Consider the following 13,685-nt stretch of genomic DNA (forward strand, 5'->3'; position numbering starts at 1 on the left):
GCCTTGTCTCACAAGAGCCCTTATTTAATCTTTCATGAAGATAGAGCAGAGTTGAGGACTCGGCAGCATTTTCTGCCGAAGGTGGTTTCATCTTTCCACATGAACCAGCCTATTGTGGTGCCAGTGGCTACTGATGCTTTCATTGAGTCAAAATCTTTGGATGTGGTCAGAGCTCTGAAAATGTGTCGCCAGAACGGCTCGGGTTAGGAAAACCGAAGCTGTTTGTCCTGTATGCTCCCAACAAGATTGGGTGTCCTGCTTCCAAACAGACCACTGCACGCTGGATTTGTAACACGATTCAGCATGCTCATTCCACGACCGGATTACTGTTGCCGAAATCGGTGAAGGCCCATTCTACTAGAAAGGTGGGCTCGTCCTGGGTGGCTGCCCGAGGGGTCTCGGCATTACAGCTTTGCCGAGCGGCTACTTGGTCGAGTTTGAACACTTTTGCCAAGTTTTACAAGTTTGATACCCTGGCCGATGAAGACCTCAAGTTTGGTCAATCAGTGCTGCAGAGTCATCCGCACTCTCCCGCCCGTTCTAAAGCTTTGGTATAAGCCCATGGTTCTTTTGGTGTCCCCAGCATCCTCTAGGACGTATTAGAAAATAGGATTTTAATACCTACCGGTAAATCCTTTTCTCTTAGTCCGTAGTGTATGCTGGGCACCCGTCCCAGTGCGTACTGTATCTGCAGTTATTAGTTATGGTTACACACCTGTTGTGTTCTGTTTATAGTCAGCCTGTTGCTGAAATTGTTCATGCCGTTGGCTTGTGTTCTGTTGAATACCACGTTGTGCGGCGTACTTGAGGTGTGTGCTGGTATGAATATCACCTTAGTTTAACAATAAATCCTTTCCTCGAAATATGTCCGTCTCCCTGGGCACAGTTCCTATAACTGGAGTCTGGAGGAGGGGCATAGAGGGAGGAACCAGTGCACACACCTTTTAAAAGTCTTAAAGTGCCCATGTCTCCTGCGGATCCTGTCTATACCCCATGGTTCTTTTGGTGTCCCCAGCATCCTCTACGGACTAAGAGAAAAGGATTTACCGGTAGGTATTAAAATCCTATTATTTATTTTTAAACTACTTAAGCTCTACTTATTTCACTCCTTCCTGTCAGCAATGGCCTCAGCAGACATTTGTATACAACTGGTACTCTATGCCTGGGACCATGCTTTCAGTGATTGTCCAGGGTGCTACTGATTCGAAGGGTGTGCAATAAGTTTCTGAATGTGCAGTGCATAGGTAGACACAATCTGAGTATCTGGTTGTGAAATGTAATTTCTGACTAAAGTTCTTATATATAAGCAGCACTGCACACCGAAGAAGTCAGCATGTTCACTTCCTTCATAAACTCGTTATGGAGCGCAACAGAGGCCACTGGAGAGCCATGATCTTCTACAACTACAAGAGTGATCTGTGACTTCAGGATAGTTTTGACCAACAGTGAGCTGCTTTTTTGGGAGGAAGAACCAACCCGAAACACAACATTGCTGCCATGAGGGCCATAGTTCAGGTGGACACCAGGGTGACTGTGGTCCAGTTACAGGAGATAGGCATCTCATCAGGATCCATCCACTTGATACACCATGAAAAGCTTGGCCTTAGTAAGGTTTCTGCACGCTTGGTGCCCCATCAGCTGACTTAAGAGCAGAAGGAGGCTGAGGGTACTTGGTGCAGCAACATGCTGGCCAGGCACTGATCCAGCTGCTTCGCCAATTAGTTTGAGCACATGCAACTTTGCATAGACTCCTCTGGTAAATACTTGTAATGTTCACTTTGTTTGTAAATAAAATACTTTTTGTGCATTCGGAAACTTATTGCACACCCATCGTATAGCCATAAGGATGTCACTAGATTTCTAACAACCAGATTATTGCATAAAGGAGAGCATTTTTATAGATCCATGGATAAGTGTGTGTTTCCCACAAAAGTAAAGGGCAGCCTATAACCGAGGTCCCTGGGTGATCATAGCTTAAAGAGCTGCCATGAAAACCTGCTCCAAGTCCCCCTCAGCGGTTAACAATATAGCTATGAAACCTGAATTTAACAGTGATCAATACCATGTTAAGAGAGGTATACACTATACAATTATAGGGCCAACTTGGCAATAATCAGGTGATTGGCCTGCTTCACTGTGTAGTGTGTTGGCATAATTGTTTCGGGGACAAAGCAGTAAAAAAAAACAAAAAAAAAAAAAACAGGGTCAACATGGTTAAAATGTCAACACTTTCAGAATGTAAACATTTAACATACTGACACCAGAATGTCGACATCTGAATGTGGACTGATCATATCAAACCCATTTCAAGATGCTGCCAAATAAATGCCGCATCTATACTAATAAACTGTGATGTCAGGTTGCAAAGGTCAAGGTAAAGCTAAATCTAGGACAAAATTATTAACTGAACATAAAGATGATACAGTAGGATGGCTCAGCTTCTATACAAAGTTAGAAAATTCACACCAGATGCTAATTTTTATTACTGATGAGAACATCATTGTAGGTTTTCCTGATTCATGTACGCACAAAACACACACAAAAAAATGCGTTCTGCAAAACGCATTTGTAAAGCACCAATAGGTAGGAACCTTTCTACTGTAGTATTACATCTCAGCAGCAGTGATGGCAGGAGAACCTAATCACTCTATTGTATTTACCTCCAAGATATCTTGTCGAAAGCCCTCATCATCATTGCTTCCTCCTATGACATAAAGTTTCTCCAGAAGTGCCACCATACCGTGCCAAGCTCTTCTCACCGGCCCCAAGGCTACATGTGTCCACTCATCCTTCCCTGGGTCATAACAGCTAGTTTCCTTCAGATAAGTATTTCCCCTTCTTCCACAAGAAATGTACATTTTACCATCCAAAGCTGACCCGGCATGCGCATGTACCTGCAGATGGACAGCAACAGTTAATAGATTTATCATCTAAAATACAAATATGGAAGAAAATGATTGTGCTATAAAAGATATTTACAGTATAAAAGATGCGGCTCTCATCCTCCTCTCTAAGGAGTAAGTTCTATTAGGGTTACTTACGGCAAATCTACTTCTGAATACAGTAAGTCTTACATGAACCCTTTTGGATTCAGCTGCACATAACTTAGATCTCAAGTTTAAGTCTATACTGGTATGAGTCTGAATGTCAAGAAAAGAGAGAGAGAGAAGTAGAGAATATAGTCATAAAGCCACATCCATGTGTTCTAATGAAATACAGGGCACTATTAATTCAATAGCAAGTCAACTACTTTACTTCCATTTAGGAGATGGTGGAGTGCGTCTTCTGCCAGAAGAAAAAAAGTCTGCCCAGTGACTGCAAAGCATGAAGGACAGAGAGGCCACTGCGCTTCACTGTGATATGGACACTATGGGGTATATGTACTAAAGGTCAATTTCAATTGATTTCAGATCAATTCAAATCAGTCTTAATCGATGTTGAGTTTGCATGGCTAAAACACACATTTACTACCATTTAAAAGTGAATATAAAAAAATCATCTGTTAGTAAATGTGTATTTTAGCCTTGGAAGCCCAACTTTGATTAAGATCGATTTTAATCGATCTGAAATCGAAGGAAATAAATTAAAATCAACATTTAGTAAATATACCACTATAACTTTCCTTTCAAATAAATGATCAAAGGTTGCAAAGCTACCAAAATATATGCTTATTGGGAAATTGGGTTAATTCATGTTACACAGTGCTTCATAAGGGTGTCCAGTGTACCACTGATAATATTAGAACAAAGGCTATCTAACTATCATGTCTGTCAGTGAAGTATAGAAAATAATAAGATTTTACTCACCGGTAAATCTATTTCTCGTAGTCCGTAGTGGATGCTGGGGACTCCGTAAGGACCATGGGGATTAGCGGCTCCGCAGGAGACTGGGCACAACTAAAGAAAGCTTTAGGACTACCTGGTGTGCACTGGCTCCTCCCACTATGACCCTCCTCCAGACCTCAGTTAGGATACTGTGCCCGGAAGAGCTGACACAATAAGGAAGGATTTTGAATCCCGGGTAAGACTCATACCAGCCACACCAATCACACCGTATAACTCGTGATACTATACCCAGTTAACAGTATGATAACAACTGAGCCTCTCAACAGATGGCTCAACAATAACCCTTTAGTTAGGCAATAACTATATACAAGTATTGCAGACAATCCGCACTTGGGATGGGCGCCCAGCATCCACTACGGACTACGAGAAATAGATTTACCGGTGAGTAAAATCTTATTTTCTCTAACGTCCTAAGTGGATGCTGGGGACTCCGTAAGGACCATGGGGATTATACCAAAGTTTTAAAACGGGCGGGAGAGTGCGGATGACTCTGCAGCACCGAATGAGCAAACTCTAGGTCCTCCTCAGCCAGGGTATCAAACTTGTAGACTCTTGCAAGAGTGTTTGAACCCGACCAAGTAACAGCTCGGCAAATTTGTAAAGCCGAGACCCCTCGGGCAGCCGCCCAAGAAGAGCCCACTTTCCTCGTGGAATGGGCTTTCACAGATTTAGGGTGCGGCAGTCCAGCCGCAGAATGTGCAAGTTGAATCGTGCTACAGATCCAGCGAGCAATAGTCTGCTTAGAAGCAGGAGCACCCAGCTTGTTGGGTGCATACAGGATAAATAGCGAGTCAGGTTTCCTGACTCCAGCCGTCCTGGAAACATATACTTTTCAGGGCCCTGACTACGTCCAGAAACTTGGAATCCTCCAAGTCCCAAGTAGCCGCAGGCACCACAATAGGTTGGTTCACATGAAAAACTGCTACCACCTTAGGAAGGAATTGGGAACGAGTCCTCAATTCCGCCTCATCCATATAAAATACAGATAAGGGCTTTTGCACGACAAAGCCGCCAATTCTGATACACGCCTGGCCGACGCCAAGGCCCACATCATGACCACTTTCCACGTGAGGTATTGTAGCTCCACGGATTTAAGTGGCTCAACTCAATGCGACTTCAGGAAATCCAACACTACGTTGAGATCCCACGGTGCTACTGGAGGCACAAACGGGGGCTGACTATGCAGCACTCCCTTAACAAAAGTCTGAACTTCAGGCAGTGAAGCCAGTTCTATTTTGGAAGAAAATCGATACAGCCGAAATCTGGACCTTAATGGAACCCAATTTTAGGCCCATAGTCACCTCTGACTTGTAGGAAGTGCAGAAATCGACCTAGCTGAAATTCCTCCTTTGGGGCCTTACTGGCCTCACAGCACGCAACATATTTCCGCCATATGCGGTGATAATGGTTTGCGTTCTCTTCTTTCCTAGCTTTAAATAGCGTAGGGATAACTTCCTCCGGAATGCCCTTTTACTTCAGGATCCGGCGTTCAACCGCCATGCCGTCAAACGCAGCCGCGATACGTCTTGGAACAGACAGGCCCCCTGCTGCAGCAGGTCCTGTCTGAGCGGCAGAGGCCATGGGTCCTCTGAGATCATTTCTTGGAGTTCTGGGTACCAAGCTCTTCTTGGCCACCCGGAACAATGAGTATAGTTCTTACTCCTCTCCTTCTTATTATTCTCATTACCCTGGGTATGAGAGGCAGAGAAGGGAACACATACACCGACTGGTACACCCACGGTGTTACCAGAGCGTCCACAGCTATCGCCTGAGGGTCCCTTGACCTGGCGCAATATCTTTGTAGCTTTTTGTTGAGACGGGACGCCATCCTGTCCACCTGTGGCCTTTCCCCACGGTGTACAATCATTTGGAAGACTTCTGAATGAAGTCCCCACTCTCCCGGGTGGAGGTCGTGTCTGCTGAGAAAGTCTGCTTCTCATTTGTCCACTCCGGGAATGAACACTGCTGACAGTGCTAACACATGATTTTCCGCCCATCGGAGAATCCTTGTGGCTTCTGCCATCGCCATCCTGCTTCTTGTGCCGCCCTGTCGGTTTACATGAGCGACCGCCGTGATGTTGTCTGACTGGATCAGCACCGGCCGGTGTTGAAGCAGGGGTCTAGCCTGACTTAGGGCCTTGTAAATGGCCCATAGTTCCAGAACATTTATGTGTAGGGAAGTCTCCTGACTTTTCCATAGGCCTTGGAAGTTTCTTCCCTGTGTGACTGCCCCCCAGCCTTGAAGGCTGGCATCCGTGGTCACCAAGACCCAGTCCTGTATGCCGAATCTGCGGCCCCCTAGAAGATGAGCACTCTGCAGTCACCACCACAGCGACACCCTGGCCCTTGGAGACAGGGTTATCCGCCGATGCATCTGAGGATGCGACCCGGACCACTTGTCCAACAGAACCCACTGGAAGATCCTTGCATGGGACCTGGCGAATGGAAATTCTTCGTAAGAAGCTAACATCTTTCCCAAGGCTCGCGTGCATTGATGCACCGACACCTGTATTTGTATTAGGAGGTCTCCGTCTAGAGACGCCAACTCCTTGGACTTCTCCTCCGGGAGAAACCCTTTTTATCCTGTTCTGTGTCCAGAACCATACCCAGGAACAGTAGACGCGTCGTAGGAACCAGCTGCGACTTTGGAATATTCAGAATCCAGCCGTGCTGTTGTAGCACTTCCCGAGATAGTGCTACTCCGACGAACAACTGCTCCCTGGACCTCGCCTTTATAAGTAGATCGTCCAAGTACGGGATAAGTACTTCGGCCATTACCTTGGTAAATACCCTCGGTGCCGGGGACAGACCAACGGCAACGTCTGGAATTGGTAATGACAATCTTGTACCACAATTTTGAGGTACACCTGGTGAAGAGGGTAAATAGGGACATGCAGGTAAGCATCCTTGATGTCCAGTGATACCCTGAAATTTTCCAGGCTTGCAATAATCGCCCTGAGCGATTCCATTTTGAACTTGAACCTTCGTATATAAGTGTTCAAGGATTTCAATTTTAGAATGGGTCTCACCGAACCGTCTGGTTTCGGTACCACAACATTTTGGAATAGTAACCCCGGCCTTGTTGAAGGAGGGGTACCTTGATTTCACCTGCTGGAAGTACAGCTTGTGAATTGCCGCCAGTACTACCTTTCTAGGAGGGCAGCAGGCAAGGCTGATGTGAGGCAACGGCGAGGGGGAGTCGCCTCGAACTCCAGCCTGTATCCCTGTGATACTACTTGCAGAACCTAGGGATCCACCTGTGGGCAAGCCCACTGGTCCCTGCAGTTCCCGAGACGCGCCCCCACCGCACCTGTCTCCACCTGTGGAGCCCCCGCGTCATGCGGTGGACTCAGAGGAAGCGAGGGAAGATATTTGATCCTGGGAACTGGCTGACTGGTGCAGCTTTTTCCTTCTTCCCTTGTCTCTGTGCAGAAAGGAAGCGCCTTTGACCCGCTTGCTTTTCTGAAGCCGAAAAGGACTGTCTTAGGCTTTTGTGAGGAAACCTGAGGTAAAAATTTTTCTTCCCAGCTGTTGCTGTGGATACGAGGTCCCAGAGACCATCCCGAAACAATTCCTCACCCTTATAAGGCAGAATCTCCATGTGCCTTTTAAAGGCAGCATCACCTGTCCACTGCCGGGTTTCTAATACCCTCCTGGCAGAATGGACATTGCATTAATTCTGGATGCCAGCCGGCAAATATCCCTCTGTGCATCCTTTATATATAAGACAACGTCTTAAATATGCTCAATGTTAGCAAAATATTATCCCTGTCTTAGCGTATTAATATTATCTGACAGGGTATCAGACCACGCTGCAGCAGCACTATTTATGCTGAGGCAATTGCAGGTTTCAGTACATAACCTGAGTGTGTAAATACAGACTTCAGGATCACCTCCTGCTTTTTATCAGCAGGTTCCTTCAAGGTGGCCGTATCCTAAGACGGCAGTGCCACCTTTTGACAACGTGTGAGCGCCTTATCCACCCTAAGGGATATCTCCCAACGTGACCTATCCTCTGGCGGGAAAGGGTACGCCATCAGTAACTTTTTAGAAATTACCAGTTTCTTATCGGGGGAAACCACGCTTCTTTACACACTTCATTCATTCATCTGATGGGGGAACAAAACACTGGCTGCTTTTTCTCCCCAAAAATAAAACCCCTTTTATGTTGTACTTGGGTTCATGTCAGAAAATGCGTAACACATTTTTCATTGCCGAGATCATGAAACGGATGTTCCTAGTGGATTGTGTATATGTCTCAACCTCGTCGACACTGGAGTCAGACTCCGCGTCGACATCTGTGTCTGCCATCTGAGGTAACGGGCGTTTTTTGAGCCCCTGATGGCCTTTGAGACGCCTGGGCAGGCGCGGGCTGAGAAGCCGGCTGTCCCACAGCTGTTACGTCATCCAGCCTTTTATGTAAGGAGTTGACACTGTCGGTTAATACCTTCCACCTATCCATCCACTCTGGTGTCGGCCCCACAGGGGGCGACATCCCATTTATCGGCCTCTGCTCCGCCTCCACGTAACCTTCCTCATCCAACATGTCGACACAGCCGTACCGACACACCGCACACACACAGGGAATGCTCTGACTGAGGACAGGACCCCACAAAGTCCTTTGGGGAGACCGAGAGAGAGTATGCCAGCACACACCAGAGCGCTATATAATGCAGGGATTAACACTATAACTGAGTGATTTTTCCCCAAATAGCTGCTTGTATACATATATTGCGCCTAAATTTGGTGCCCCCCCTCTCTTTTTAACCCTTTGAGCCTGAAAACTACAGGGGAGAGCCTGGGGAGCTGTCTTCCAGCTGCACTGTGAAGAGAAAATGGCGCCAGTGTGCTGAGGGAGAAGCCCCGCCCGTTTTTCGGCGGACTTTCTCCCGCTTTTTCTGGAATACTGGCAGGGGTAGTTTTACATCTATATAGCCTCTAGGACTATATATGATGTAGATTTGCCAACCAAAACGGATGGCTCATAACAATAACCCTTAGTTAAGCAATAACTATATACACGTATTGCAGAGAGTCCGCACTTGGGACGGGCGCCCAGCATCCACTACGGACTACGAGAAATAGAATTACCGGTGAGTAAATTCTTATTTTCTCTGACGTCCTAGTGGATGCTAGGAACTCCGTAAGGACCATGGGGATTATACCAAAGCTCCCAAACGGGCGGGAGAGTGCGGATGACTCTGCAGCACCGAATGAGCAAACACAAGGTCCTCCTCAGCCAGGGTATCAAACTTGTAGAACTTTGCAAATGTGTTTGAACCCGACCAAGTAGCAGCTCGGCAAAGCTGTAATGCCGAGACCCCTCGGGCAGCCGCTCAAGAAGAGCCCACCTTCCTCGAGGAATGGGCTTTTACCGATTTTGGATGCGGCAATCCAGCTGCATAATGAGCCTGCTGAATCGTGCTACAGATCCAGCGAGCAATAGTTTGCTTTGAAGCAGGAGCACCCAGCTTGTTGGGTGCATGCAAGATAAACAGCGAGTCAGTCAGTCTTCCTGACTCCAGCCGTTCTGGAAACATATATCTTCAAAGCCCTGACTACGTCCAGCAACTTGGAGTCCCCCAAGTCCCTAGTAGCCGCAGGCGCCACAATAGGTTGGTTCAAATGAAACGATGACACCACCATTGGGAGAAATTGGGGACGAGTCCTCAATTCTGCCCTGTCCATATGGAAGATCAGATATGGGCTTTTACATGACAAAGCCGCCAATTCCGACACCCGCCTAGCCGATGCCAAGGCCAACAGCATGACCACTTTCCACGTGAGATATTTTAGTTCCACGGTTTTAAGTGGCTCAAACCAGTGTGATTTCAGGAAATCCAACGCAACGTTAAGATCCCAGGGTGCCACTGGTGGCACAAAAGGGGGCTGGATATGCAGCACTCCCTTTACAAAAGTCTGAACCTCAGGCAGTGAAGCCAGTTCTCTTTGAAAGAAAATGGATAGGGCCGAAATCTGGACCTTTATGGACCCCAATTTTAGGCCCATAGTCAGCCCTGACTGTAGGAAGTGCAGGAATCGACCCAGCTGGAATTCCTCCGTAGGGGCCTTCCTGGCCTCACACCAAGCAACATACTTCCGCCATATACGGTGATAATGTTTTGCTGTCACATCTTTCCTAGCTTTTATCAGCGTAGGAATAACTTCATCAGGAATGCCTTTTTCCGCTAGGATCCGGCGTTCAACCGCCATGCCGTCAAACGCAGCCGCGGTAAGTCTTGGAACAGACAGGGCCCTTTTGCAACAAGTCCTGTCTGAGAGGCAGAGGCCATGGGTCCTCTGTGCGCATTTCTTGCAGTTCCGGGTACCAAGTCCTTCTTGGCCAGTCCGGAACAATGAGTATTGTTCTTATTCCTCTCTTTCTTACTATTCTCAGCCCCTTTGGTATGAGAGGAAGAGGAGGAAACACATATACCGACTGGTACACCCACGGTGTCACTAGGGCGTCCACAGCTATCGCCTGAGGGTCCCTTGACCTGGCGCAATAACGTTTTAGCTTTTTGTTGAGGCGGGACGCCATCATGTCCACCTGTGGCAGTTCCCATCGGTTTGCAATTAGTTGGAAAACTTCTTGATGAAGTCCCCACTCTCCCGGGTGGAGGTCGTGTCTGCTGAGGAAGTCTGCTTCCCAGTTGTCCACTCCCGGAATGAACACTGCTGATAGTGCTTGCACGTGATTCTCCGCCCATCGAAGAATCCTTGTGGCTTCCGCCATTGCCATCCTGCTTCTTGTGCCGCCCTGGCGGTTTACATGGGCGACCGCCGTGATGTTGTCTGACTGAATCAGCACTGGCCGGTTTTGAAGCAAAGGCTCTGCTTGACTCAGGGCGTTGTAAATGGCCCTTAGTTCCAGTATATTTATGTGTAGAGAAGTCTCCAGACTTGACCACAGCCCTTGGAAGTTTCTTCCCTGAGTGACTGCCCCCCACCCTCGGAGGCTTGCATCCGTGGTCACCAGGACCCAGTCCTGTATGCCGAACCTGCGGCCCTCGAGAAGGTGAGCACTCTGCAGCCACCACAGAAGAGACACCCTGGCCCTTGGGGACAGGGTGATCAGCCGATGCATCTGAAGATGCGATCCGGACCACTTGTCCAACAGATCCCACTGAAAGATCCTCGCATGGAACCTGCCGAAGGGAATGGCTTCGTATGAAGCCACCATCTTTCCCAGGACTCGCGTGCAGTGATGCACCGATACCTGTTTTGGTTTCAGGAGGTCCCTGACCAGAGATGCTAATTCCTGGGCCTTCTCCACCGGAGAAACACCTTCTTCTGTTCTGTGTCCAGAATCATGCCCAGGAAAAGCAGACGCGTCGTAGGAATCAGCTGCGACTTTGGAACATTTAGAATCCAACCGTGCTGTAGTAACACTTCCTGAGAGAGTGTTACGCTGATCAACAACTGCTCCCTGGACCTCGCCTTTATGAGGAGATCGTCCAAGTACGGGATAATTATAACTCCCTTCTGCCGAAGGAGTATCATCATTTCGGCCATTACCTTGGTAAATATTCTCGGTGCCGTGGACAGGCCAAACGGCAACGTCTGGAATTGGTAATGACAGTCCTGTACCACAAATCTGAGGTACTCCTGGTGAGGTGGGTAAATGGGGACATGCAAGTAAGCATCTTTTATGTCCAGCGACACCATAAAATCCCCCTCTTCCAGGCTTGCAATCACCGCTCTGAGCGATTCCATTTTGAACTTGAATTTCTTTATATAAGTGTTCAAGGACTTTAAATTCAGAATGGGTCTCACCGAACCGGCCGGTTTCGGTACCACAAACATTGTGGAATAGTAACCCCTTCCCTGTTGAAGGAGGGGGACCCTGACAATCACTTGCTGGAGTACAGCTTGTGAATTGCCGCCAGCACTACCTCCCTTTCCATGGGGGAAGCTGGCAAGGCTGATTTGAGGTAACGGCGGGGGGGAGTCGCTTCGAATTCCAGTTTGTATCCCTGAGATACAATTTGTATAGCCCAGAGATCCACCTGTGAGCGAACCCACTGGCTGCTGAAGTTTCGGAGACGCGCCCCCACCACACCTGGCTCCGCCTGTGGAGCCCCAACGTCATGCGGTGGACTTAGTGGAAGCAGGGGAGGACTTTTGTTCCTGGGAACTGGCTGCATGGTGCAGCTTCTTACCTCTACCCCTGCCTCTGGCAAGAAAGGATGCACCCCTGACCCTCTTGCCTTTTTGGGAACGAAAGGACTGCATTTGATAATACGGTGCTTTCTTAGGCTGTGAGGAAACCTGAGGCAAGAAAGTGGACTTTCCAGCTGTCGCTGTAGACAAGAGGTCCGACAGACCGTCCCCAAACAATTCCTCACCCTTATAAGGCAAAACCTCCATGTGTTTTTTAGAATCAGCATCTCCTGTCCATTGCCGAGTCCATAAGACCCTCCTGGCAGAAATGGACATAGCATTAATTCTAGATCCCAGCAGGCAAATGTCCCTCTGAGCATCTCGCATATATAAGACGACGTCTTTGATATGGCCCAGGGTTAGCAAAACAGTATCTCTGTCGAGGGAATCTATGTCGTCTAACAGAGTATCTGTCCACGCTGCTACAGCACTACACATCCAGGCTGAAGCAATAGCAGGTCTCAGTAGAGTACCAGAGTGAGTATACACCGACTTCAGGATAGCTTCCTGCTTTCTATCCACAGGCTCCTTTAGGGCGGCCGTATCCTGAGACGGCAAGGCCACCTTTTTAGATAAGCGTGTCAGGGCCTTGTCCACCCTAGGGGATGTTTCCCAACGTAACCTGTCCGTTGGCGGGAAAGGGTACGCCATCAGTAACCTCTTAGAAATCACTAGTTTCTTATCAGGGGAACTCCACGCTTCTTCACAATTCATTTAATTCATCAGATGGGGGAAAAGTCACTGGCTGCTTTTTCTCCCCAAACATATAAACCCTTTTGGTATTAACCGGGTTACTCTCAGAAATGTGTAATACATCTTTCATTGCAATAATCATGTATCGGATGGCCTTAGTCATTTTAGACTGTAAATGTGCCTCATCATCGTCGTCACTGGAGTCGGACTCCGTGTCGGCATCAGTGTCAACCATCTGAGCTAGAGGGCGTTTATGAGCCCCAGACGGTTTCTGAGTAGCCTGGGCAGGGGCGGGCTGAGACCCCGGCTGTCCCTAGGCTGCAGCGTCATCAAACCTTTTATGTAAGGAGTTTACATTGTCATTTAAGACCTTCCACATATCCATCCAATCTGGTGTCGGCCCCGACGGGGGCGATACCACACTTATCTGCCCTTGCTCCGCCTCCACGTAACCTTCCTCATCAAACATGTCGACACAGCCGTACCGACACACCACACACACACACACACACACACACACACAGGAAATGCTCAGACTGAGGACAGGACCCCACAAAGTCCTTTGGGGAGACAGAGAGAGAGTATGCCAGCACACACCAAAACGCTATATAACACAGGGATTTACACTGCTAATAAGTGATTTCCCCAATAGCTGCTTGTCTGTATCGATTTGCGCCTAAATTTATGTGCCCCCCCTCTCTTTTTAACCCGTCTTGTACCTGGATACTGCAGGGGAGAGCCTGGGGAGCGTGCTTCCAGCGGAGCTGTGAAGGGAAAATGGCGCTGGTGTGCTGAGGAAGAAGGCCCCGCACCCTCAGTGGCGGGCTTCTGTCCCGCTTTCAGTGTATAATAATGGCGGGGGATTTTACATATATACAGTGCTAGACTGTATATATGTATGATTTTGTGCCAAAGGTATCTCAATTGCAGCCCAGGGCGCCCCCCCCAGCGCCCTGCACCCTACAGTGACCGGAGTGTGTAAGT

The 13,685-nt window shown here is 48.1% G+C and overlaps 1 protein-coding gene across 10 annotated transcripts in view; it reads right to left on the bottom strand.

Annotated features, from left to right (window-relative positions):
- The window catches only part of KLHL22 (kelch like family member 22), a 181,668-nt gene that overhangs the window by 10,318 nt on the left and 157,665 nt on the right, over nt 1–13,685 (bottom strand). For all 10 annotated transcript variants that reach the window (XM_063913022.1, XM_063913024.1, XM_063913021.1 and 7 more), the window contains one exon: nt 2,661–2,894. In XM_063913022.1, coding sequence (XP_063769092.1) covers nt 2,661–2,894 — 234 coding nt within the window. The remainder of the gene's footprint in view (nt 1–2,660; nt 2,895–13,685) is intronic.

This window comes from Pseudophryne corroboree, chromosome 1 (assembly GCF_028390025.1).
Source record: "Pseudophryne corroboree isolate aPseCor3 chromosome 1, aPseCor3.hap2, whole genome shotgun sequence".
NCBI lineage: Eukaryota > Metazoa > Chordata > Amphibia > Anura > Myobatrachidae > Pseudophryne > Pseudophryne corroboree.